General features: G+C 41.2%; 1 protein-coding gene across 2 annotated transcripts; it reads right to left on the bottom strand.

The window, feature by feature from the left end:
- Positions 1 to 243: 243 nt before the first annotated feature.
- GDAP2 (ganglioside induced differentiation associated protein 2) lies at positions 244 to 26,779 on the bottom strand. Of its 2 annotated transcripts, none has more exons than XM_030020381.2 (14): positions 26,652 to 26,779; positions 24,093 to 24,339; positions 22,391 to 22,530; positions 18,035 to 18,188; positions 16,372 to 16,460; positions 13,885 to 13,961; positions 12,630 to 12,789; positions 10,785 to 10,935; positions 9,706 to 9,782; positions 8,261 to 8,337; positions 7,556 to 7,695; positions 6,894 to 6,948; positions 1,936 to 2,079; positions 244 to 1,012 (listed from the first exon to the last, which is right to left on the bottom strand). In XM_030020381.2, exons 2-14 carry the CDS (start codon positions 24,266 to 24,268, stop codon positions 965 to 967), a joined length of 1,488 nt encoding a protein of 495 aa, XP_029876241.1. In that variant the 5' UTR covers positions 24,269 to 24,339; positions 26,652 to 26,779; the 3' UTR covers positions 244 to 964. The 2 variants fall into 2 exon arrangements, with proteins under 2 accessions (XP_029876241.1, XP_029876243.1); XM_030020383.2 differs by lacking the exon at positions 26,652 to 26,779 and adding an exon at positions 26,479 to 26,568.
- Between the last annotated feature and the right edge of the window lie 2 nt (positions 26,780 to 26,781).

Below are 26,781 nucleotides of genomic sequence, written 5' to 3'. Positions count from 1 at the left end.
CTGAGCTGTCTTACATGTATCACGTCTGTCAAAAATCAGTGAGTGTCAGTGTAACAGGAAATAAAAGGGACACCAATATCTCTAAGAATCAATCTCTGCCACCAGAGGTTGGGGTTGGAGTCATCATTTCCCCCTCCCCTCCATACATACTTCAGGCAGATGGCATTCAGTTATCATACAAACACATCTGGCCATGTCAAAAGAGAACATAAACAACTATAGTTAGAGAAAAGAAACCGCAAATGCTTTTCAATTTTATTCTTACTGGGAGGGTAGTGGCATCCTGACATGTCACATCATCCAATGAAAACTGACAGGGACTTTATCAAGGCTCCTAGCTCACCTAGCATTTATGGTACTAAGTCTTGCAGTAATCTTGGCTTGGCTGTAGTGCTTTGTTCAGCCTGCAGACATGGCATTCCCAATTCCAGATAGTTTTGCTGGGTCAAGACCAAAGTAATCAGCACTAACAGAAAGGGAAAGTAATCAGATGTGAAACACAGAGACCATATGATGAGCAATGTGTCAGGCTGGTACTGCACAATATTTGTACAGACCTGTCAGAAACAGGTATTACAAATGCAGCTGGAAAATGGTAATAGTTAAAAACATGATCAAGTGCTTTCGATGGATTTCCCAGAAAAGGCTGCTCAGAAATAAATGTAACAGCTTCAAAAAAAAAAAAAAACCAAAAAACCAAAACAAAAAAACAAAGTAAAATGCACCTAGTGATCTTTAAATCAACTTTTCCATTGGATAAATATATTTGAAATAGTTGTACAGTTCACAGTGGCATAAAGTTCTGATTGCTTGAGTGCTTGAAAATATCTCATCAGTAAAAAAATACCAGAGCTGGGGGAGGAAAACCCTCTCTCTGAATTCTGTACATGGGCAAATGCACAGGTTTTGGCAGGCATCAGGTCATTGGATCCATGGGAAACCAGCAGCATCGCAGGACTGCAGATCACAAGTCAGGGGATGGAGGATAAGAAGAATAGTAAGGCCCATTTTCCTACAATGAAAACAGAATGAGCAGTTCAACAAAAGTGTTCTCCAGTACACCTTGGTGCAGTGGATGATGACACAGAGGCAGAAATAAATGGGTGCTCCTGGCTTCATCTTCCACGAGTACAGTGACTGCCACAATTCACCCAGGAGAGGACTGTGCTGGTAATCAGGCAAAAATAAGCCTTGGTTTTGCCTCTGTTTTAAGCAAAAAGTGCAGGTTAAAATTTTGCCATTAAGCCAAAGCTGTGATGCAAGGAAACCACAAATGCTAGCACAGCGAGTCACTCAAGACAAAGTTGCTTACACAGACACACAGCTCTGCCTGTTACTTCGTAGTTATAGCACATCCTCTTTGGAATGATTTGGCCGATGCAAGCCACATTCATTCCACCATTTGGTGAAAGACCTGGGATGGAGAAAGGAAGAGGAGGAGGGACCAACACAAAGGCAGGGCACCCTTCTACAGTTCCATTTTTCCCCACTGCTTCCCTCCACCCGCTGCCCCCTCCCTTTCCTGCGTGGGACAGGTAGGATGACACACAGTATGTCTTTTCGCAGTCAGTGTAAGTTATATAGCAGGTTATATAACATGAATTTTATCTTGTCCACAGGCTCTTAGTGTGTTATGTTACAGTTCTTGGCTGAAGAAAGGTAGTCTGCCTTTTATGCACATAGGAGACTGCTCTATTGGGAAAGGAATCTGCTTCTTAGCCAAGCCCTTTACTTGGACTGATGCAGGAGGAAAAAAAAAAAATTAATCATTACTCACAGCAGAAAAACTAGACTCTCCAGGAACCCTCCCTTCCTTCTCCCCATTCTTAAGATGTGGAAGTCAGCCCCTTTAAAGCTCTTGCAGAGCAGAATGGGAGAAGCACAAGAGCTACACTTAGGTGCAAAGACTCATGCTTGCCACATGCAATCACTTACCCTGGCATCATACTCAAGGACGAAAGGGGGGAGATCAATCTGCTCTGGGGGTATGGCTGTGAATAACTGCTGAAGGCTTTCCACATAGTGGATTTTGTCCTTTAGCCCTGAGACTGTAAAGGTTGTGAAAAACCATGCTGAGACCTGAAAATAAACACCAACAAAACCAAATTAAGAGGGTGCTGTTTCAAAACCTTCAAGTTCAATGTAATACTCCATAGTTAAACAGGCTTGAGTTAAACTTGAAGCACTAATACCATAGCAATAACACAACAAGGTCAGGAAGTACACACCGCTGACTGCTAGCAAGCTCTGTCTTGAAAGCTTTCCGGCTAGCGTTTTCTGACTCTACACTCACTCCTTCCCAGCTGCCAGTTTAAGGTCCCTTTCTACTGTACGAGAGTGACAGCTATTCTGCTCTTTGTCTTCAAAAAGCCATCAGTATAGTGGCACATTTTCTCTTCCTGTTTAGCCAGCTCAGAATATGACCTATTTGACTCTATATCTGACAGAAGCATTTTCAACACTTTGCCTTCAAGTTTTCACAGAAAAGGCAATCTGAGGGAGAGAAAGAGACAGACTTTCAGCGGCTCAGGGGTCCTACTGAAATCTTCTCTCTGCTTTGGGTTGGCTGAGTGAGTGTGTCCTTCTGTTTCACCAAATTTCTTATCAAAGCCTTATCAACTTATTCCACAAGATTTTACTTTAAGTATTCACACCTCTGTCTCTTTTGGATGTAAACAGGATAAGGAATTTTTGACTTGCAAAGTCCAGTAAGTCACCATTGCTACTTCTACAAGTTATTAAACATTCCTGTTTAGATTGACTGCACAAGCTTTTACTTTTGAACCCACCTTCTTCAAAATTAAGCACTATATTACTTTTTGTTTATTTCTTATCTAGTCTTTCCCTGGCAGACCGAAGGGAAATTAAAAAGCCACCTATTCTACAGGTCACAAATGCTCATATTAGGGACCACTCACATGGTCCTGGGCAACCAGCTCTTGCTGACCCTGCTTGAGCAGGGGGGCTGGACCAGATAACCTCCAGAGGTCCCTTCCAACCTCAACCATTCTGTGATTCTGTTTGATAGTTGTCCTTTGACTGCAGTAAGTTAACAGAAAAGAAGCAACGCCACAAGAAAAGCCTTGAGGGAAGTGGGAGTTTCAATAAAGTAAAACGTTAGGTCAATAAAAATGATCTGCCTGAATACAACATTTAAAGAAAAAGCCGATGTCTAAAAACTGTCCCGGAATAACTATGCTGCCTCCTCAAAACAGCGTATTTTCATGAGAAAACAACAACAAAAAAGAAAAAAAGGAGATAAAGAACAGGACAGAATGTTTAAAATAGGTTCATTATTTTAAGGGCAGAATTAGAGATTTATGTTAGCAGAAAGCAGGGAGGCAGATTATTACCAGCATCCATTATTTACTGTATTTTTCTAACAATATCTCTTATGAGTGACACTGGATGATAGTTTAATGAGTGAAAAATACCCCCTCAATCCTGTACCAAAGTAGCATGCATTCCAAGGCGTATTATGAATGACAATGATTAAACATAATTGCTAAGGATGTTTAATATATAAAAGCCTAATAGGGAATATTTTTGCAGCCATCACAAAAACTGGTATCAAGAAAAGTGACTCCGCCCCCGCCCCCCCCCCCCCCCAGTGTACAAGCCATTGCAGTGTGACACATTTTACCCAGTGACACAGAAAAAGGGAGAGTGGCAGAAATGTTTCTAGAGAATTTTTCTATTATCTCCATTCTCAGTAATCACAGCTTATAGAAACAGTAATATGAGAGCAGCCATTTCCTTATCGGTAAGAGGACATAGAACTTTAAACTAAACCAAATCCCTGTTAATGCACTGAAAGCAGAATAAGTTATACCAGAGCAGTCAAAAAAAGTTAGAAGTCTAGACATCTGCTGAAGTTTTCTTTCATTTTTCTTGTCCTGCAGTTCTGAATCTGAATAAAAGGCTATCAAAGTCGCTCTGCCAAGCTAGAAAACCACAGGGTTAAAGTATCAGATGTCCTTCCCTAAAAAAACCAGCACAACACAGAAAAAGCCTGTCACCAATCTCTTAATTGGGTCATACCCCAAAGAGAAACTTACTAAGATCTGGGAAATTTTATTACAATTGAAAGGATCTTGTGTAGAAAAAGCTGTAAGGGATGTGCAACAACCTTTCTATTGGCATCTGATCTCCAGAAACTGCTTTTATGACTGTTACAGAAAAACAAGACAAAAATTGTTCATGATAAATTCAAAGATTATGATGATTATGAATATCGAATTTGAGTATTCAGGTATGTTTCAGTTTTGAAACATTCGTGATTCACAGCCAAGTTACTAAATCTATGAAAACAATTTCTCTGGGTGAGATTTTCAGATCCAGCCACTGATGCTTCAACTCGGAACACAAGCTCTAAAAGGCTTTGTTAGGAGAGCTCTCAGGACAGGGAGCCAAGAGGATTCACACAAAAATGCCCCAAAGAGCCCTTTATTTATATATCAGCTGCTATAGCAGTAACAAGCAGAAGTACATTTACATGCAAGAGTATGAAGGAACTTGTGACAGCACTTCAAGGGTATCTTAATCTAAGGCCTGGCGGTGAAGTGTTCACACAGCAAGATTGGTGCCAGCCTAAAAAACTGCTGTTGCCTATGCTGCGATTTCATCACAAGAACGGTTACATTTCAGCAGCACAAAAGCATCAAGTTCTTCACAGGTCACAAGAATGCTCACATCAAAGCATGAATAAAGACAGGATCAGGGTACAAAAATGGATTGTGCAGTGACACACCCTGCTTCAGTTACTCTGTGTTTTAGGATAACTGCTGAACCCTGCATACCAAAACCCATGTATTCTAGACAGGCAATTACCCTCAAAATATACATAATTTAAAATAGTTTCATATCTAGAAACCAAACAAAAGAATCATGGTTGGCACTATAAAGTACATTGAGAACTATGCTTGTTTTCCAGGGGCACGTGAGTTTCCAAGAGACATGATGAAAAGCCTCTGGATCCCTTTTAGCCCAGAAATAAGCAAAGCAACTCTAAGAGATAGCAGCCATCCACTGTGCCAGGATTCAATACTGCTGTAAAATGGACAATTTATATCACAGATTTAAGAATGGGATATATGTACAAGGGTGATGTGTTTGAGAAGCTGCATGAATGCACAAGCCTTCCTCCTGCATTTGAGACACGGTGTATTTTCCACTACTTCTAGGGAAGGAAGTCAATGCTCCAAATAGGAAGATGAATGTGCCAAAACATTTTTGAAGATATTTGAGGCTTCTGAGCTAGCAATCTTCCATGGGGACAACAGCCCTGAAATAGCCAAAAAAGGAGGGGAGAGAAAAATAATTTGTTCTTAGCAGCCACCTTCTCCACCACGACTTTCTGCTGCATATTGCCCATAATGTTTCGTAACCTGATAGTCTCTGCAACAGCCAGCTAGGAAAAAGGCTTGGCAGAAAGACATGGACACACATCCTCTTTTGCCTCCAGTTGTGCTGCTAGAACAGGATACAAACCAATTCTATTTCCAGCAAGAGAACTCTACATCTCTCACCCTCCCTGCTTCCCACCAACTATCTGCTAGCCCCACAGATCTGTCTAGGTCCACCACAGTTCCCAAAGGGAGAAAGAACATGGCAATAGACTGGTGAACACAAGTTCTCATCCTCCAACAAAAAAACCCATTTCTCAACTGAATAGAAATGTATGGGAAGACAGGAGGGGGATAAAGTGCTGCTGAGAATCTAAAACACTAGTACTTCTAGCTTCAACTTTTCCACTCACCTTTGTGACCTTAGTAATGTTCTACGCCAGCTCCTACATTTTCAGGAGCAGAGCTGGAAGCTCTAATTCTAGCACTCAGACCTCAGATCTGTACCCTGTCGGAATAATTAATAACCTGACAGAAACTGGAAGGTATGCTGTTGGGAAGCCTCAGTCTCACGTACATAAAAACAAGGAAGCTCTAAGTCTCATGGTGTCCCAGCTGTGCACATACAAAGAAAGGACTCTTTGGATATTTAGCAGTCAAAGAAATTCTTGCTGAATGTGTGCAAACAGATGTTTTTTCCAGGCATACAATTTTCTCAAATTTGATCAATGTCAGCAAAGAGCAGAATAAACACAGAGGTTAATCTGATGTGAACATGGAGGATCACATTTCTAACTGTTTTAATAGGACAAACAAAAATTTTAGGAAGGCCTGCTGCCGACAGTTCATCTGAAGTATTCCTACTGCTGCAATATAAGTAGTGTGTATGAAGTACAGAAGGGAGTGAGCTCCATCTTCTGTTGCCCCACGCAGATCATAGCCAAGGATAGTATCTTGCTGCTTGACAAGTTCAGTTTTTCATCTCCTGAAGGCTTAACAGGATTTTTCTGCACTCTGTCACAAAGGCATTCTTCCCATCTTTGTTTGCTACTCTACACTCTATAATTCTGACTAATCTCATTGCTGCTCAACACACTGTCCTCTGCCCTTACCAGGGCAGCTCTTAAGTGATATGCAGCACACATGCAATACCTCTTGTGGGGAAAGAAAATGTGAAACATCCAGGAAACGAGCTTCACAAAAAAGAATTCCAGTTTTTGGTCATGGCTCATCATCCTGCCAATCAGACAGCAGGAAAAAGGACAAAATATTTCTCTTTGAAAGAAAAAAGATCCAAAGCTTTCACCTCTCTCAAGAGCACATGCAAAGCAGGGCACAGACAGCTGCACTGCATTGGGGTTCAGCTTATCACTAAGGTTGGAAGGCTACAGCTAGATCAAAGATGGGGATGAACTTCAAGTTCTGAAATCCAGAAGACATGGCCTAATTTTGGAAGTCCTATATACCTCCATGTTCCTCATACTACAGTCTTACATGCTACTCCGCCCACACCCAAAATACACTTTTCTTTTGTACTATTTACCTCACCTTTGAACGAAATGTTGGGTGGACAAAATACAGTGCCTTCAAGTTCCTCTTGTACCTGGTTCAGAGAAAGAAAAAATTCTTTAAAAGTGACTTGTAATTAAGCTCACCTACAGAACTCAACTGTCAAAACATAGATCATTTTGCTTAAGTGTCTCTGATGTAATTTACGAAGTTAGATCTCATATAAGGGCAGATACCATAAAAGTAAATGTAAAGGGAAAAACACAAAACCAAAACCCAGAATGATTATTCTTCACGTAAAGACATCATAGCCTGCAGTCTTTTATGCGGACAGTGAAAGTTATGGACAGATTATGACTGCCAGTATTACCCAAGCCTCTTCCCTCACAGCTAGCAACATACTTTTAACAAAGCTGGGCTCCAGAAGCTCCACCCACCAGTGGGTAGAGACAGACAATACACTCAGTATGCCTCTAACAGCTCCAGAAGGGAGACTGCAGAAGACAGAACTTTCTGGTTTAATAAATGGTTTTGATAGGAAAGAAAACATATCTTCCTTCCTCTTGCCTTTGTTATTTATTTATGTCTTTGTCCCAGCAAAACTCTGTCACAAATAAATGGGAAACCAGATACAGGGAATGACAAACATTTGCACAGCACAGAGGAAGCCCAGAAGGGGTTCTTTTCCTATTGACACTCACTTGGCATCAACAACATCATACAGTTTCTTCAAGAAATTAGAGTCTAGTTGATTGTAATCATTTGTGAGTGTATGGAAGTACACCAGGACATATTCCTTCACTGCAATATGATCCATGACGTGGATGAAATACAGAAGAGCCTGAGACAGAAAGAAATGAAATTTCTATTTGCAAAGAACTCTTTCACAATTGCACTACATCTTAACATGCTTCCTTCAATTCATTCACAAATCAGGAATCATGAGGCTGGGTGGCATTCTGTTTCAGCTACAAAAGCAAGGTGAACATTCCAAGTCTTCAACTTGACTGTAATAACTTAGATGTCTTTTTTTGTCTAGCTGACCTCACACATTGAGATAAATTCTTGCCGTTTCCATGAAAAACTAATTTGACTTGTTACATTTCAGTCTTCATGTCTTGGCAGTTATAGAAGCAGGGTAAGTCTCTTTCTTCTTGAGAAGAAAAAGGAGTCCATGTTAAGCCTGTTTTAATAAAACGGTCCAGTTCCTCCTTGAAAAAAGCCACCCCAACACACACAAAGCTTTATAAGGGAATACATTTTAATCTGTCTATAAAAATAGTTTCTATTTAAGTCTTCTACAGATAATGTTTGTAGTATTAACACTGAATTACCCTTATAATCAGACTCTTACATCCCAAACATTCATATTCAACCTACACAACTCTAGTTTTACAAAGCCTTACCTTTTCCATGTCTATCAATGTTACGGGGATATTCCTTCCAACCACCACCATCACTGTGCGGCCACAGTTATCTACACCTACAAAAGAAAGAAAAATGTCTCTCAACTTCTCTCAGTCATGCCAGGTTTTGGAGGTGGTCCTTTTCAAACCAGGCAGAACCAGCCACAGCTAAGAATTTTTGCAACACATCTTAACAGAGGTTTCCATCTTAACAGAGGACATATGCTTAGAGTAACTGTTCTCACTATACCAGTAGCTATTCTGATCCAAAAAAGGGTGCATCACATCTGAGAAACTTAAGCCTTAAGGACTGCAATTTTAGGTTGCCTGTGTACTCCACATTTACCTAAATCCCAAGTAATAACATGGTTTTTATTTAAAAAAACCCAACCTTCACTAGCAGTTCTACCACCAAAACAAACTTCTTCCTAGAAATCAAGCTCTAAAATCTAGTGCACAGATTCCCAGAGCATGCGTTAGACCTCCTGCAGCCCACAGAGCCTTGTCTAAGGCAAACGAAAGAATTTAAAATTGCAGCTACTGAGCAGAAAGTATCACACAGCCTTGGTATTTGCACAAAGATCAAGGAAAGCATCTGGATTTTCAGGAGGCCAAAGATAACAGCCAAAGTGCTGAACAGACTTTCTCTGCAGAAACACAGCTATGGTTTTGAGAGCCTGACTACTTGCTTGTTTCTTCCCATCATGATGCAAAGCAGCAATAAGCCACTGGGACTATGGCAAGTTTTTATGTCTGAGTATGATGCTACCTAACGAGTAAAACTGAACTGAAGAGTACAGGTTCCCCATCTCTGCCTCTCAGGCTGCAAGGACCTCGCAGCTATTATCTTCCACTGAACTCTCCACTGGGTTATCAAATCTCTCCCTAATCTCCCCATCTACTGAACTCAAGGTTACAAGATGGGCTGCCCATGGTACACAGCCATTAGTACTAGGAGACACATACAGAAGAGAGCAACACAAACCTAACCTGAGGGAAATAAAGCAAGCCATTTTGTTCAGGAAAGCCGTATTAAAAATTGCTTTGGTAACTGCTTATTCTCTACACTAATCATCTGAAAGCAACATTCATTTTTTTGTAACAGAAGGGTGGAGGTAGTTCTTTTGGTCTGAATTCTCTCATACAGAGCACCTTATGCATTGGCTTAATCTAACAGTACTGATTTACATCTAAAGCTACAGATAATTCCGGATGTGTATATATCCTCAGATTGTTAAAGCAGAGCAGTTTGGGAGTTTACCACACAGTCTTTCAAAGCCAATCAAAAGAGGATTCCTGCTTTACTGCAGAGATGTCTAGTTCTTGGCCAGGCTTCTCGCTGAATAACATGACTTATTTTACATGCAAGTCCAAAGAAAAAATATTTTTATTTTGTATTTTTACTTTAAGACAATATACATCAGTGATTAGTACCCTGAACTTACCTGTCTGGTACAAGGCTTTAAGAGAAGCAATATCAGAGAGGTCTTCAGCTCTTGCCTGACACAGCCAGCGATTGTAACTAGAAAGTTAAAAACATCTGGTCAGATCTAACGCCCTTTTGGATCGGTACTAGGAACCTGAAGAGGTATATGGGAAGGGAGGGACAAAACAAGCTGTTTCTGACTGAGTCCTCTCTCTAATGCTGTGGTTTTCTGACCTATGGTGCAACTATCAAGTTGTTAAAGAAAGAATTGTTGAGAGAAAAAAAACAAACCCCAAAACATTTGAGTGTCTTAGTTACATACTCAGTGATTTTCACTGGGGCAATGAATACACACCAACTAGTAACTATAGTAGCATTGCATTTGGGCTGAAGAGATCTGAGTTTTTTCCATTTAAATACCTCAGTGTCAGTGTTTAAAGATAGGGGAAAAAAGACAATTTCTTTAAAAAGTCTAGAACTCAAACACAACTATGCAGTAACCAGTGTCACATATGGATTCCCTCCCTCCCCCCCACCTTTGAACGGTGAACAACTTAGTGCCTCATCTGACAAGCCAAGCCAAGCATCATGCCTCAAGAGGACTCCAGCATGGAACTGGCTTCTAAGAAAGCGATCATGCACATTAGGGTTAGCAGGGGAAAGAAAAAAAAAGAAAAAAAAAAAGGAGAAAAGCCTCAGCATTCATTTATTTATCTTTCTGTTTTGAAAGACAGAAGAAAAACGTTTTGCTACCTGCCCAGAGCCTCAGGAGCAAGTGGGCAGTATTGAAAGCAGGTGACCCCACTACAGAACGTGGTGACAAAACAGTGACATCTGGTGGCAAAGAGATAAGGCAGCTGGTCGGATGCACTGGCCATGCTAGCAGGTTCATCACTAGCTTCCTTTTTCCTCCTACTGCCCCTTCCCTTCTCCCTTCAGGCCAAAAAGGCTACCACAGCGATCCAGGGTGACATCAGGCTTTATCTGTATTTCCTTGCCAGATGATTAGGCTTTACAGATAACAAAATCATCATAAGGGTTGGTCCTCTGAACAGCTAACTGAACACAAAACATTCACACGGACAAGGAAATTCTCACTTCCTCTGATGCTGTTTTTGCAGTGCTGCCTCTGACAACTGTCCCTGAAGGATGAGGCGTCTCTGTTTATCAACGTCTCCCTCCATGCGGGCAAAAGCATGGGAACCAATGAAAGACAAATCTGCCTCCAGACCCTCTTCATCTGAAGCATCTGCAGTAGAAACAAAGGTAATGTAAAATGTTCAAGCTGCCTACAAGACAGCAATGCTGCTGATGGATTGCTATGTATCTCAGTGAGCCAAACCAGTCATCATGCTACAAGCTAACACAAAAAAACCTGTAACATGCCATGATGTGGCTCTGATATCTCACCAGTACCACTGACAGATTATAGCATGTGACTGATAACTACGGACTCCCTTAAAATGTTGGTTTGCCTGGAAACTAACTGGGCAAGTCCTAGTCATCAGCTTGTAACAAAGGGATAACGGTTAACTCTCTCAAAAAACCAAGGTCTGGAGAGAGTGACTTGGGCTTTACAGCTGTCCTACTTGCCACAGGGAGGAAAAAAAAGTAGGCAGAGGGACAGATGCTGCAGCTTTATTCAGTTTAGATGTACTGTAAAAAGGGCTCACTTTTTATATCATTGACACTGCTTGAACAGATGCTGTAGAGCTGGCAGTAAACTGAGTTTACATATTTTTATAGTATTGTTTACGACATGACTGTGTGATGAAATAAAACAGCACAGGCTCGCTTGATGGTGACAATACCAGAATGCTCCACTGAACTTGATGTTATCAAGGAATATTGCTAAAGCTTCTAGCACTACCTCTCTGGGCAATCTGCATGGGAACAGAGTTTCCCCATTTTAGTGTGACATGCTATAGTAGCAATGGGACAAAAGTGCAGGATTCCGCTATATCCATTTGCTCCTACATATGCAAAAGCAGTAATTTCACAAATTATTAGCTAGTGGTTGAATGCCTCACACTGATCAGCCACAGCTGCAAATACCACTCTAACCAGCAGTTTGGACAGAGGGGGAAAAAAAACCCAAAGATTGGGGTCTGATCAGTAGGAGTAGGTACATCATGTATCAAACTGTGGACAGGAAAATTAAGTTGTCTGTATCCTCACTGCATATTCAGCCTTATCCCAACTGGCCATGCAAAACTAGAAAACCTTTGAAACCCATTCCAAGTTACCTGCTTTTGATAGTTTAAGGCTTTGCCTGAAGAAGTGTAAAACTTTCACAGCACTGCTTAATATGCCCATCTATATATTAAATTGTTTTGCCATATGTATCTCACCTCTTCAACCCTGACATCTAGGCAACCTCTTTATGAACAAACTTCTTCACTGAGCTTTGACAGCCATTTCCCAAACACCGATCTCTGGGTTGATCTAGCTCTTCTATCTTTTGGGGAGTTTCTGCTAGTTTTCATTGAGCATCTACTAGTTTGATGCACCTGCTGTTGTCTCAAATGATAAGATTCTGTTGATACATTTGCTAATATACAAGATAAAAAGGCATTATTGTTAATGGTCTAAGTTAGGGGCTGCACAAGATTCTGCAAAAAACCTGCAAAGGTCCTAAACACTTTGGGAGAAAACTTGCAAAGGGAATGAACTACCCCACCTCTCACCCCAAGAAAGAAAAAGACAGAACAACAGCTCTACCACATCCTCTAACCACCTCACTTTACACAACGAGGCAGAAAGCAGAAGTTACTGCTGTGGAACACATGAAGCCAATGAGACAGCTTGACGACTGTAGTCATTATAGCCTGCCTTAGGTGAGGCAGGGTAGGAAAACATCTCTCTGCTTCGCAAGTGCCTTTTCTGTTTTTCCATTGACTTTCACACAGAGATACTTATTCCAAAGTTCAGTTAAGAACTCACCATCCGGAACACCTGGCTTTTCAGTAATCCTGATCTGCCGCTCTGGTACTACAGGCTCCCCTTCTGCATTGCCAATATCTGCAGGGAGGTAAGGCAAGGATTGTATCTCTTCTTCCAACGATCTTGGAAAATACAGAGGCAGCAACTTCTGGTAAGTGGCCTATGAATAAAAAAAATGCATGAAGGGTCTATCACGCATCCTTGTGCTTCAGTTAAGTAACACCTGCCCTTGTAGTAGGGACCTCCTCAGTGGTTTGGAGGCAAAGTACCGCTTCCCTCAATGGCTTCTTTTGGGCTGTTACCCGGCAATAAAGGCAGATAACCTTGATAAAGATTAACTTTTTTTTTTTTTGCCACACTGGCAAATGCCCTTGAGATGACCCCTGTTTTAACCTGCATGAACTCAGGTAGATTGCAGATACTTTAGCTTTGTAATGAAGCTACAATATGCATGGATGACAGACTTCAGCAAACGCTGCTTATATTAAAATGTACCACTACACAGATCACCCTTAGTGATCTGACTGGGAAAAAAGAAAAAGCAACAACCAGCCAAGACAAACCCTCCCCACATGGGGGAAAATAGTGAAAATCTCTACTGAATGTTGCAATACTCCACATTTTCTCTCCAACTGATTAGCAGTTTTAGAACACCCAACAAGTTAGTTATTTTCCTCATCCAGATGCCACAGAACCAGAACACAGTGTGGGTGTTCTGCCCAGGAACTGCCATTAGCAAGTCTGATAAACAAGAGAAGTCAATATTCAAACTGCTAGCACCTGTCTGAACACAGATCATTAAATGTCAACCTTGTCATTTCAACAAGCCAGTAAGCAATGCTTAAGATGTTTGTAGGTGATCTGTGGGCATGCTAAACTGACCCTTTTAAAGCACAAGGGAAGCAGCATTGTGTAAAGGAGGAAATCTTGTATGAGGAATTTCCTTTCTGGCTGGCAGATACCATCCAGCACAATTGCATGCTAAAACCTCTAGTACTGGTTCCTGTCCATGGCTCAGGAACATGGAAGCTAGAAGTGGGAAGATTCTGAACATGTCCATAGTGACTGCTAAGAGCATAAACAGTACTGGAAAAGATGCTATGCTAGTAGGAGACAGAATGATGCTGTGGGACCAAAAGTCTATGTGATTTGAAGGGGAAATCCAAATCCAGCTCTGCAATGCAGGAGTTAATACTGCTGCAGAGAAGATCAAACATGCCCATCAATTTTGGTGGAATGAACGTCAAGGAGATACCTCTTCAAGCTCAGAGACTGCAAACACCACCTTCTCCAGAGTCTCTCCATGAATCTCCAGGAACCTTCTAACTGTGCCTGCAAGGAAGAAGATTAAATGTAGTTAGCAAAACGGGAGGAGAAACTTACACACATGACTACAAGTGAGGAAGTCAGAGTGCAGAACGGAGACACATCTCTCTCCTCATACAAAACAGCTCCACAGGCTGTATGCAAGCGCGGATTAAGTGGTAGCTGAACACACCAAATGGGTTGTTGGCCATATTGGAAGTTCCATCTCCACTCTCTCCTGCTGCTCACTTTAGAGATGGATACAAAAGAAAAAGTCTCTCTCCGATTTTAGCTTACTAGGTATTCCTCAGTCTGTGGAATGTGATTCTACAGCCCTGCAAAATCAAGCCAAATCTTTCCTTTAGAGAGTCCCGTGCAAATTGTCAAAACCAGATGTTCCTAGAACAAGTCATCGTGCCCTAAGTTATCAGGAAAGCAAGATGATAAGCCAGCTACAGCAAAGCTGGTACAAGACAGAGTCAGCCACACAAAACCTCTGGGGTCAGCCACATGAAAGAGGCATATAAAAATTATATTTGTAAATCATGAGAGAATTTATTTCCTCTATTACATTTTTTGGACTCCCCCAAAGCTTTAGCATAATCCAGGGACACAGTCAAATTCCTAAGCATTTGCAGCTGAGGGGAAAAAAATATTTTGTAACCAAGCTCCCAGTCAGACATATCCTTGTACAGATGAGGTCCTTCAGCTGCAATAATCTTGACACACGTCAGGATTTTCAAGTGCTTTCCTGTCAGACTGCCAAGAGAGAAAGTGTCCAAACAAATAGGTTGGTCTAACAGTATTTTATCAAGAGGCATATAGCCCTACAGAGACAACAGAAGAGAGCAATAAAGGAAAGAAATCTACTCTACAGAGAATACAGTAGTGTGAGTTCTTCAAGAAACAGCAGAGGAAAAAAAAAACAAAGAGCTACTTTCAAATACTTCCTGTACAGAAATTCACGCGTAATTTGGTTGACCTGCACCACTACTTTGTGGGACAAATGCAGTTGTGCAGTTCCACAGTAAACAGTTTTCTGAACCTATGTGAGCAGATGTTTTCAGATGTCTCACTCAACAGCCAGATAGCAGAGAAAACAACGGACTAATCTGTTTCTCCAGTGTCAGCACCTCTGCTAAACAGAGGGTAAGAAAGATTTCTCCAGTCAGCCTGCACAGCAAGATGAAAACCCACTCCTTCCATCTGCAACAACTTTCCTATTGAGCAGGACTACCATGCAGGAAGGTCCAGGGACTGGGTGGTGGTGGTGGAAAGCAGACAGGAGCAGGCCAATAGAAATGAAAAAGTCTAAAAAATAGGGAAAAGTAAGAAGGAGGCAAGTATATAATACTCTTCTCTGACGACTTTTCTATTCTTTAAGTATTTTCAGCCTAGGAAATTTTCTGATTTGTTTTTAGTAGCCTTCATTTTTTTCTTTAATATAGCTTCCTCTTGAACCCAAACAAGTTTGAAAACTTTTAACATCTACAATGCTTTTTGGTAAGAAGTTCCATAAAACAAATAGTGTAAGCATAAGAACCATTTCCCCTTGTTTGTTCTGAACCTGATTGATACTAGCATTGTTTGAAGGTTCTTATTTTGGGAGACAGTGGACAGCTGATTCCTATTCACCATTTCCATGCCACTCATGAGTTCATAGACATCTATCACACTTCCTTTCAAGTTCAGCATATTCCAGTCTGAAAAAGACTTTAGCTTACTTAGCTATTTCTTGCCTTTCCTTATTCTTGTTGACCTCCAACTTCCAGTTCTACTACATTTTTTTTTTTTTGAATGTGCAGCTTTAAAGGGTGGACAAAAAACAGATTTAGAGTACAACATTCTTAATTTTGTTGTGTCTTAGTCAGCTGCTTGTTTTGAACTCCAGTGAGCTGTTGTTTCCATGGAACTACTATAATATCAAGATTCTGCTACCTAGGATTAGCCCACCATTTTGCATGTGAAAGCAGAAGCACATAGGGGTGGGTCATCAGGGGAAGAATATCACTTTACGTTTGGATATGCTGATGACACTAAAATGGCAGATGAAATTCACTCTGTTGCTTGAGGGTCTGTCTACAGCTATTCAACAGTAAGGCCTCATCTTTGCTATTCTGAATAATTTTCTATTACCAGCAAACTCTCTCACCTCACTGTTCAGCATCTTTTCCAGGTTATTATCTAATATATTGAAGACTGCAAGTTCCAGCACAGATTCCCATGGATCTTTACTGACGACCTCTCAACAGAGAAAGCATTGTTTGTTTTTATACTCCATTTTCTGATCAACCACAGAAGGCCTTGCCTTTTTACAGCCTCTAAGAAACTACAGCCCCCTAAAAAAAGAGGTTTCCCATATCAACAGCAGTCTGTCAGAGGCAAGCAATCTGCTGAATACTGCCATCCAGTTTATGTCACTTTCCAACAAACTTACGCAGTGCTATGTGGGTTGCATCCTCCAAGGGGTAGCATCTTTTCAGAGAGTTAATGACACAAAATCCTACGGAGCACATTGCCTGTTCCCTGAAATCAAAAAAAAAAAAGAAACAGATGAATAGATGGTCAGAGGAGAACGAATGTCTGTCAGTACAGTAGATAACAGCAGTACTTTTTTTCCTGCCTTTATGCAGCAGAAACCCTCTTTCAGGTTTTTGCAGGATTCTTTCCTGGTAAGATGTATACATACCACAATTAAGCAGAGGAGGAGGGAACCATTAATGATTCCACACTGTTTCCTCTTGTGTTTGCTCTCAGATTTCTCCTCCTACCTCAGCTGTGTTGTTCCTGCAGTTTCTCATATTCTGAATGAAAAAAGTTCCTCCCTCAAGCTCCCTGCAATCCTTTCCAAAATACTTTCCTTCCAGTACAGGATTCACAGTGAGGAGGAGGAGGAGGAGGGGAAAAGAAGGTGCTCTTTATTGCAGACATTCTCCTGTTCCTCCACCTGACCTATCAGTTGTTTTTTTAGAGGTCTGGACACAGACCATGGTGCCTTCCTCAATCCTAGGTATGATTAGACAATCATTGGCATGGAGAGATATATACTTTAAAATCAGTAAGATGCTTCCAGCAGGGAGCCACATTTTTAGAAGAGTAAAGCACAGGTGTTGCCAACAGTCATCAGAGGAGTCTGAGCAAGCTCAGAGTTGGTAGACAATTTCACAAGCATCAGAAGTTACTCTAGAGAATAGATTGACTGAAAGGCATTCAGAATTCAGTAAGCAGAATTATTAGAATTTTTAAATTGCTTTTAACATGTTTCAATCCAGGCCTGACCTTGCTTGTTACTTCTGAGGCAGAACAAAACTGACACATACTAGAAAGCTTAGCTGTAATCTTGAATATTAAACAGTTACTATTGCACTGTAATGCACAGTCCAGACTTGGAAGAATTGATCTTCCCAACCCTAAGAAATTGTTAAGTATATTTTCTGACATTGCTCTGGTTCAGTTTTTTTTTTTTTTTTTTGGTGACTGCTACCATTACAACAGCCGTCACAGGAGAATAACAGAATACAGGGAAGAACACAGAAAAACAGAAAGAAAAAAAACCTGTTAGCTAAGAGGAAGTAGAAAATGCCACAGATGAAAGAGAAAAAACTACAAACCCATCTGCAGCAACTGTGGATTTAGAAATAATCTTGCACCCTGACTCAGAATTTTAGATGGCTGTTGTATGAAGGCAGAGAGGCCAAATATATGAACTGATACCCACAGGCAGATCTGCTGTATGTCCACATGGCTGCAGAGACACATGAAGTTGCTGCTTGAGCAAGCTCATTTAAAGCTTTTCGCAGCACAGAACCCAATGCAATTATCAATGCCGCTTCTCCTCTGAGTAACTGAATGCTGCAGAGCTCTAGCTACACTGTTTCAGGACTTGAATCAGCTCAGATCTCTCTGCACATTTTATCTACACCGCAACACAGATAACAGGCATGAAGTATACCATGAAGCCGCTAATGTTCTCATGTCCTTAACCAAAACCACTATACATGAGAAGATATTCACAGCCATTTGGCCTCTGTGCAGACCCGAGTATCTAGAACAGATGTGCCACGGATGGCAAACCCTCATGTAAGTTGTCGTGTGCTTACTTTGCGAGCTGCAGGACATTGCGGTAACAGCTGTATAGAGAACTCTCGGCTGCGGTGCGATACCGGCTTTTGTATTTGGGTCCCACTGTGTGAATGATGAAACGTGCAGCCAAATTAAATCCTTTGGTGAGTTTAGCCTCGCCTGTCCTGCACCCTGAAAAAAAAAACCAAACCAAAACCAAACCACAAGGATAAATGTCAATGTCATGATAAGAAAGCTAAAAGTATTCAAGTCCTTGACTTCCTCTGGAGTCAGACAACTCCACTTCATATATAGAAGTCAGTGTTTTAGACATCAAATACTAAGGATGGCATTCTATCTTGTAACAGCTGCTTAGTATCACCTAGTCAGGTTGAGGAGGCAAGAGCTGTGCTCGCTCCTCTCAATTTTAAAGCATAGAAGTCTTATGCATAGAAGGACAAACCAGAAATTGCTAGATATGCTGTCTTAATCGCAGTGCTTAATAAGCTACAGACAAAGCCAAAGGGAGAAAGGATTTAACAACGCACAGAGAACTGAGGCGCAAATATGCTATACAACCAGCAATAAAAAGTCCTTCTGAATTTAACAACTTTGTTTGGGGAGATTGCTTTTTGGATGAAAGGACTACAAGTCTCCTTAATCAAATCCACCAGTGTTGGCAAAGCTATAAAAATGAATAGATCAAGCACTTGTTTCATCTACACTCCCAGCACAAGGTAGCTTGCTTTGTTTTGCAAGTTTCCTCATGTCCACAAGGCAGAAATATGATTCTCATGGAGATCATACTTTCTTGACAGACTAGATGTCTAGTCTCTAGGCAAGGAAGTTCAAGCAACACATTTAATTGTTACATTCACAGCACCCTCCAGTTACATACTCTAGGATCATGTACTGCATGCCAGCATACTTTACATCTTTACCTCTTTTTGGTTTTGACTGCCCTTTGGTTATCCGCTGCAAGTTACTCATACTTAATTTCTGCAATTTTTTGCAAGGGAAATCAGTTTGTCAGAACCTTCGATGACATCCGTAGACCTCTCTATTCCCTTCAGTTTGTCAATACATTAGTGATAATGAAAAATCCAGGAACAGCTACTGTGTTTGAAGTCTGTTTTTAATTCGGCACCTGGAAGAAAAGTTTGCTAACTCTCCCCTTCTTCACCCAAGTCTAGTCCGTTCCAGTTCTGGACAGCTGAAGAAGTACTTCTAGTCTTTCTCTTTCCCTGCCCTCAAAGACAAGTATTTTCCACCTTCTTCCTTCTGCTTGTACAGCTGCAGTTCAGCTTTCTGATCTGGCTGAAAACTACTATTTTCACTGGATTAGCTTTCAACCTGATCTTTTAGGTTGCTAGTGCCCACGAAAAGGAATGAGATGTGAACAAGCGGCTGTGACCACCCTTCTGGCAGCAGCACTGCAGGAGCTTGGCTTAAGTCAACCATGAAGCTGCCCACTGAATAGGAGCATTCACCTCTCCCACTCCACTCTGTTCCTCGTGGTGCTCAGGCAGGCTACCAGCATGCATGAAAGCGTATTTTATGGCAAGAGACATTCCAGGTTACGAATCTCTCTTACTCAAAACTTTAAGCATGTCTTTTTAATGGCAAGAACACGTTGCCTTTAAGCCAACATCTTGTAAACTTTTTGATCCAATAAAACATGTCATTAGCTTCTACAGACCTCCACCTTGTTTCTTCTGGGTTAATCAGAAGGAATATAACAGCATGGTAAAACTAAGCGTACTCTTCTGAATTACTGCACATCTTCTAAGACACCTCAGCTCAAGAGAGCAACTAAATAAGCACAATATGGAAAAAGCAGAAGCTAAAACTGAAACACTTAATATATCAGATATCAAGTTACTATTCTTCCTCTGTGGTCCATCCAAGTCACACAACTTGAAAAGAGCAAGCAAAGGCCAGTAGGAAAAACTATCTTGTGAAAAAGAATTAAGCAAGTTTGACTGAGGCATAGTTGTGAATTCAGTAAGGAAACTAATAAATTCAGACAACCAGATGTAGCATCAGTAATCTCTAACTACACTTACATCACACTTAGTACTTCCCAATGCCTTCTGCCTGGAAATCTCTACAAAATTTCTAAAACTAAGATGAGCAGCAAGTATTATTCCTATTTTAAGATACAGGATGAGGTGAGCTAGTAGAGTGAGCTGCACAGGTCAAGGTCTGTGGCAAAACTGGGAACAAAGTCAAGACCTTATTTTTTTGATCTGGTGAGATTTCAAACATTAGAACAGCTTGTCTCCAAGTTTAAAATGGAAAGTCTGAATCCTCCATATGATGTGTGCAGCAGAGAAAAAGTCTCACTGGAGTTGGAAGACTACTATGCATTGCTGTTACAGAAGGTCTTTATTGGCCTGCAACAAGTATGTGTTGATAGGCAAGCATATATCAATAGCACTTCATTTGCAAGCCTGGGCCCTTGGCTACAGTATTTCTGTGTGAATCAAAACTACACACTGTTCCCAGGAATGCAGAAGTTAACTGAGCCTTTAAAAAAAGCACAGGCCTTTAAAAGGTCAGCACATCACATGCTTTAAGATCACGATTTTTCTTGGATTCTATGAAGTATGAATATATATCAAGCAGCAGGAATAAAGCAGGAGAGAACTAACTAAAAAACACTACTGCACCCATTTTACGGCTTTAGAGCAAAGACCATACATTTTCACTTCTTCCCAAGAACATTCTCCTATGAAAAAAAGTTCAAAGTTCAATGGGAAAGATTGCAAAAAGGAGGTAGAGGTGACAAAAGAATCATAAATTAATTTCTTAACTAAGCTCCCTTCCGCTGAAGTGACAAACACATTAAGGGTGCACAAGCACCAAAACTGTAACCCAGTCGCTCTTTCTTTCCACCCCCACACAACATGCCAGTAGAGTGTCACAGAAGAACTGATTTCTGAAAAGCTCGTCACAAAATTAAAAGGAAATTATCATGTATACAGAGTCGTGAACCTGCAGAATGCATTACAGAGAGAAGACATCAGTGTCATCACAAAGGTAGAGAATGAAAAACTACATATCAACTCAGCATGGTAGAGGGGAATTTAAGCTAAGCTGAACTTCTACAAATAACTCCTACAGAGCTGACAGATCTCAGATTTTAAGGACTCCTTGAAACGTCCCTCTCTTCCCACCTCACTCTGCACACAAGAAACTCAAGTTTATTTTAGAAAAGTTCTGGCATACACAGCAGGGTCGTAACTATTCTGTAACATCTGCTCTATTTTAACAGTCGTTTCCAGCTGAAGGACACACTGACTTTTCCCTCTCCTACAGAATGGTTACTCTTCCTCCTGTTTTACCTCCAGGTTACTCATAAAAAGCAAGCTGAATCAGCAAAATACTATTTTATAAAAACAGATGCTGCCTATTCAATCGTAGTTTAAGCTACTGAGGGTTTGTATTAGAAACATTATGGCTCTTCTATCCGTTTTGTTACTGCACGATAAGGAGATAGAGCTGTTACACAAGAGAGTGAGCAGTCCTACTCAGGGATCAGTTGGGTCTCAAAATTCAGCTCAGTACCATAGTTACTAGAAACGTGAATTCTTAACTGCAAACTATATCAGACTTCTGTATAACCTTGGATTACTATAAACTCTTCATTCCTCACACACAACATATGGAAAGTCTTCATCTAACAGGGACTGGAAATAAAGTTGAGCATTTGCAAATTTCATTATCAGCCATAAACCCTGCTAATAAAGAATCTAGGTAAAGCAAATCTCATCCATTTCCAGAATGGCCTTCCATCAGGGATGGTCTTGTGACTTTCTAATAAAACCTTTTGTTGTGCAGAAGAGGCAAATGAACTGAACAATTTAAGCAGTCACTAAGACTTTACTTAGACATGCAGCATTTTATCAATCCATCTGTTATTGTCATAGTTTCCTGAAAGACTGTGTGTGTATATTAATATACACAAAGTGTGTATTAGAACCCACTTAATTTCTGCAATGGTGAACTTCAGTTCCCGTCTTCCACAGTGTATATGCACTGAACAGGATAAGAGAAAAATCCAAAGATGTACAAGACTGGCCCCTCAAGTAAAAGCTCTGATAAGCTAGCTACTCTAAGAGGCTTCAGATAACAATGGGAATTATTGTATCGCAAAGTAAGGGTTCGCAACTCGAATACCTGCCACAGATTTCAATGACCCGTAACCTGAATGGCAAAAGAGAAGAGGCTAGTTTGGTGCCTGTTTCCTCTATTTATTTCACATTAACACCAGATGTTGAGGGGAAAAAAAAACCCTATACCTTGATTTTAGTTTATGCCCAAATCCTAATGCTTTGTACTATGCAAGGACCGTAGATTTCAATAAGATAAAAATGTCTCCAGCCACTTACCTTTGAGCTTCTGGAGTTCATCTCTCAGGTCAGGCCCAGCATGCATGAATATACTTTCAGATACTGGATTCTTATCAGTGAGAGACTCATTACTGGTGTTTACTATGGCTGTGCAGTTCAATAACGCTACATCTCCTTTCCTGAGGAAACAAGGAAGCAGGTTATTGCAGGCTAAATGTACAATTAAGCAGGATATTCTCAAATAAGTGCTGACAAGCAAGGAAATGCCAAGTTAAAGGAAAAGCATTAACAGTACTCCAGTGCCCACATAGCGCAGTGTACCCTGACATGCTCACCATGCAGAATCATCCTTTGCCTCTAACTGATGAAAAAGATTGCATGCAACCCATCATTTCCTCAAAAACTCCCAGCCTCAACGGTAACTTAGTGATGTAAAAAAGACAGCATTGTAGTTGTATGTAGGGCAGTTTAACTAGCAGAACATGCGAAGCAGCATGCTAAACTGATAGAGCGTAACGTGTTCCAAAACACCATGTATTCTCTCTTGGAGACAAGAGGACAGTCCTTGTGGTATACTACTTTCAAAACTTCAACAATTTTTTCAATGTACTTTTTTCAGTTTGCATACACGCTATTCAGGGCACCTTACTGCTGCTGCTCCTCCTCAGACCACTGAGGATCTAGAGTGACACCGCAGCTAGACAAGTTTTCATTGCTTTTGTTCCAAAATTGTGAACCCGCAATTTGATCATGTTCATTCTGCTGTTCAAGGATCAGACATGCAGAAGATAAACAAAGCAGAGATGCATAAGAGACAATGGAGTAGCAGAACTCTGACCTGCTTTTTGTCATAGCAGCAGCCATTAGAGATTTTGGGATCAAAGAGCATAGGAAGGGAAATAAAGATTCCCACGCACAGGGAGAGATTCAAGTAACAGTTGAAATTGCACACATTTATTACACCCGAGCCCAAGTCATAAAGAGATGTTTAACCTTTTACTTCTCTCTCTCTTTAATTAATCAGGTTCAGGAAATCCATAAACAGTCCTATTTCCTTCATGTATTAACCAGAAAGACGTTCAGGCTGATCCCTGAATCTGTGTCCCTGAGAAATGCTTCTCTCTTCACATTGATTAACAAAGAGTTACTCATCTAGAGAGCAGGTTCAAGTATCTGAGTTACAGGAAAGAAAAACTGATGGAGTAAGTTCACCTCAGCACACTGTACTTTATCAATAGATTTTGGCAGAAGAACATGGAGACAGAACACACAATATGGGGGGGGAGGGGAAGCCCAAAGCAAGCCACTAGAACCACATGAAAGAAAGAAATACTGATCAAAACCAGAAAAGTGAAAGCAGAATAAAGCCAGCAAAGAAAGAAAAAAACCTAGTAGACAGCAAGTATGTTTTTTAAAAATTAAAAAAAACTTTTATCAAAGTGCCCAATTAGGTTTTGATGTTAAGCATACAGTATGACAGTAGGAAGTGCAGCTCCAGTCAGTTGCATCGAGGAATGTCTATGAACATGCAAATTACAACCTATAGTGGAGCAAATCTCAGACTTGCAGATTTACAGTGAACAAAAAGATTACTTTCTTCCCAGACCTGTAATGTTTGATTCAAGAAAAGAGGGCTTGAAGGCTTTATTCTATAGCAGTGATTGTTATTTATACGAGGCAATTGGATCCCGCAATAAATGGAGAAGAGATGGCAAACACACCAGAGCCATATGCAACTTACCATAAGATTATTTTCGCATTGATGTCTTTCCTGTAGGGAAAAGGTGATCTAACATCATCTTGAGCTTTTTCAACAGGATTTTGGTGAGGGTCCAGCTGCTTAGCCTCATAGGCATCAGTCCAGCCTGGCAGACTGTCAACATCCACAAATTGGGAAGGAGCACCCAAGGGATCCATGGAATGGAAACAACAACTCCTTTCCTCTGCTAACTTGTCACACTCCAATTCTCACTGGAGTCTTCCAGGTGCTTTAAAGGAAGAAAATCAAACCAGGTCACCAGCTGTTCACCAAAAGGGATTCCTGGAGAGCCAGACCTTTCACAAGAGCCCAATGCAATTACAGGTACCAGAAAACAGAAAAACAGATTTCCAACTCAATCGCTCCCATTCTGTTTTATTATCTGTATGCAAAAAGGCAATGCAAATACTTGCAGTAAGACAAACCTTTTCCAATAGTGCAAGATGAAAACACCTCCTCTATTAAATTGGTCCAACTGGCTTGTGCATTTCAAAAATGCTGAAAACAAATTCCCAAGTGTAGAAAGGACCTTACTCTTTCTGAAAATTATTATTTCTTTATCTAAAAAAAAAAGCAAATTTGTAGCAGGGTATGTATAATCTATCTCTTCAGAGATTTTGGTCTAGCCCTGGGTCATACTTCAAAAAAAAAAAAAAACAAAAACAAACAAAAAACCCAAAAGAAAATACACAACCTCCCAAACCACCACAACCCCAAAAACCCTAAATGCAAACAAGCCCTTACAAACAAAGCAATGAAAACATCCTCCCTCCTCCCAAATTGTACAACCCTTGCAGTTTAGTGCATTCCAAAGCACTGCAAATAAGACTTACAGTTGCTTAGTTCTTACAGTCATGCACATAGGCACAAAACTCCTTCACCCAAATAGGTTTTGCAAGAAATGGAGCAAAGTTGTAAATTTGAATGCTGCCCCAACGAACTTGCAGGCTGAACTCTGCCATCTGACTTTTTTCTTATTTTGTTTTAAAAGGCTGAGGTGACACTCATTGCTAGATTAAGACTCAAACTCGCCGAAACACTGTTCAATTGCCAGCACATAACACCTAGTCTACCACGTTTTCACTGTAACTACTAAACCATACTAGTGAATTAAGCTAGCACAAACACACTCACATAAGTAACTTCAGTTTGCCACATACACACCTACTATTTAACCTTTTTCACAGGTTCGTAACCGATAATAATTTTGAAAAGATAGCACCCACAAGTGGCAATTCTGGAACGTGAATTGTGAAGTATATTCATTAAAAAAGAAACCCCAAACCAAAACAACCAAACATCCAAATTCAAACTGAGGGATAACAAAGGCTGACACTAGGACAAAGATAGCTGTAAGAGCATCTAAATAAGATTTTTTTTTTGCCGTGAAGAGCTGGGAGAAAGGCACTGAACAAGAAGGTAAGAGCGGTCAGACTGGCTCCAACCAAAAGCTCATCTACAACGGTGTTGATAGCATATGTCCATACATTTCATGTGGTTTGTTCAAACGTTTATGGTTTTAATATTTTGTACCTTCTATGAAAACTGGTTTGCTGCTAGATGACTGTGTAAGTGAGATTTGATAAATGATCATATATTAACATTATGGCTGAAACAATAGACAAGGGGTAACCAGGGAGATAATTACAAAAGTGTAGTCAAGTGATTAACTGGTAATTATTCATAAGTTTTGGAGTTCTTTGCTCTTATGACTAGATGTTCCTGTACCCTAGGTGAGAACAACGTTGAAACTGACCACATGTGACTGGAACCACGTTAAGCTTCAAGATCAAAGAACAAGGACAAGAATAAAGACTTCAAGGACAGCCAACAAGAACTTCCAATGGGTCGGTGGTCGCAAAAGCAGCCCTTCGACTCACATGGATCCTGCGCTGCGCAGGATCGGATGCAGGCAGTACTGTGATAATCAGTTATAATCGTTTTTATGTAGATGTATGCTAATCTGATTAATATGCAATTAGTTATTCTATATAACCTGTTTGTGCTAAAGCTGTGGCATGCACGCTAGGCGGAATTATCCCCCGCACACCCAGCACCGCAATGAAGAACGCCCGCTTTCTAAAACCCCAAAACGAGCCTCAGAGAGATTCTTCGACCGGCTTTTCGGTACCAGCATCTTCCCTCTGACGAAGAGCCACAAACGGGGGCCTAGGCGCGATGGTAAGAGGCAGGCAGAAGAAGAGGGGTGCACATAAGCTCCTCATGGATATCTCCCCCCCCCCCCCAAATCTGTTGCCCGGGGCCTCCTGCAGCAGAGGCAGGCCCACCACGCTGAACAAAGAGCCACCCCCCCCCCCCCCCAAAAAAAAATAAAATAAACCCCGCGGGTGGGGTGTCGTACCCCTACCCGTGAGGAGAACGCTGTCTCTCCCGCCTTTTGCAGCCGGTAACCGGCACCGCCGGGGGTGAGGCGGGCGGGAGCGGTCAGCGGCTTTCCCCCCCCCTCCCAGCTCCTATCTGAGGGGAACCAGCAGCAGCAACAGCGGCTTCTCCCCGCGGAGCGACCGCGCAGTAACTCACGGGCAGGCCCCGCCGCCGCCGCCGCCTCCAGCCCGGCCCGGTCAGAGGGTCTCGGTCGACGCCGGTTCGGCGACATCACCCAGAAAAACGGAGAAGCCTCCGCGCCCTTCCGCTTCCGGGAATAACCCCG

Source organism: Aquila chrysaetos, chromosome 7, assembly GCF_900496995.4.
Source record: "Aquila chrysaetos chrysaetos chromosome 7, bAquChr1.4, whole genome shotgun sequence".
NCBI lineage: Eukaryota > Metazoa > Chordata > Aves > Accipitriformes > Accipitridae > Aquila > Aquila chrysaetos.
This window is presented reverse-complemented; position numbering and strand designations above follow the sequence as displayed.

Coding starts and splice junctions, on each gene's coding strand:
- GDAP2 (XM_030020381.2), bottom strand. CDS start 24,268: ATGGATCCCTTGGGTGCTCCTTCCCAATTTGTGGATGTTGACAGTCTG. Junction 22,531..24,092: donor AATGCGAAAATAATCTTATG/GTAAGTTGCATA, acceptor TTGTTTCCTCAG/GAAAGGAGATGTAGCGTTAT. Junction 18,189..22,390: donor TGAACTCCAGAAGCTCAAAG/GTAAGTGGCTGG, acceptor TTTTTTTTTCAG/GGTGCAGGACAGGCGAGGCT.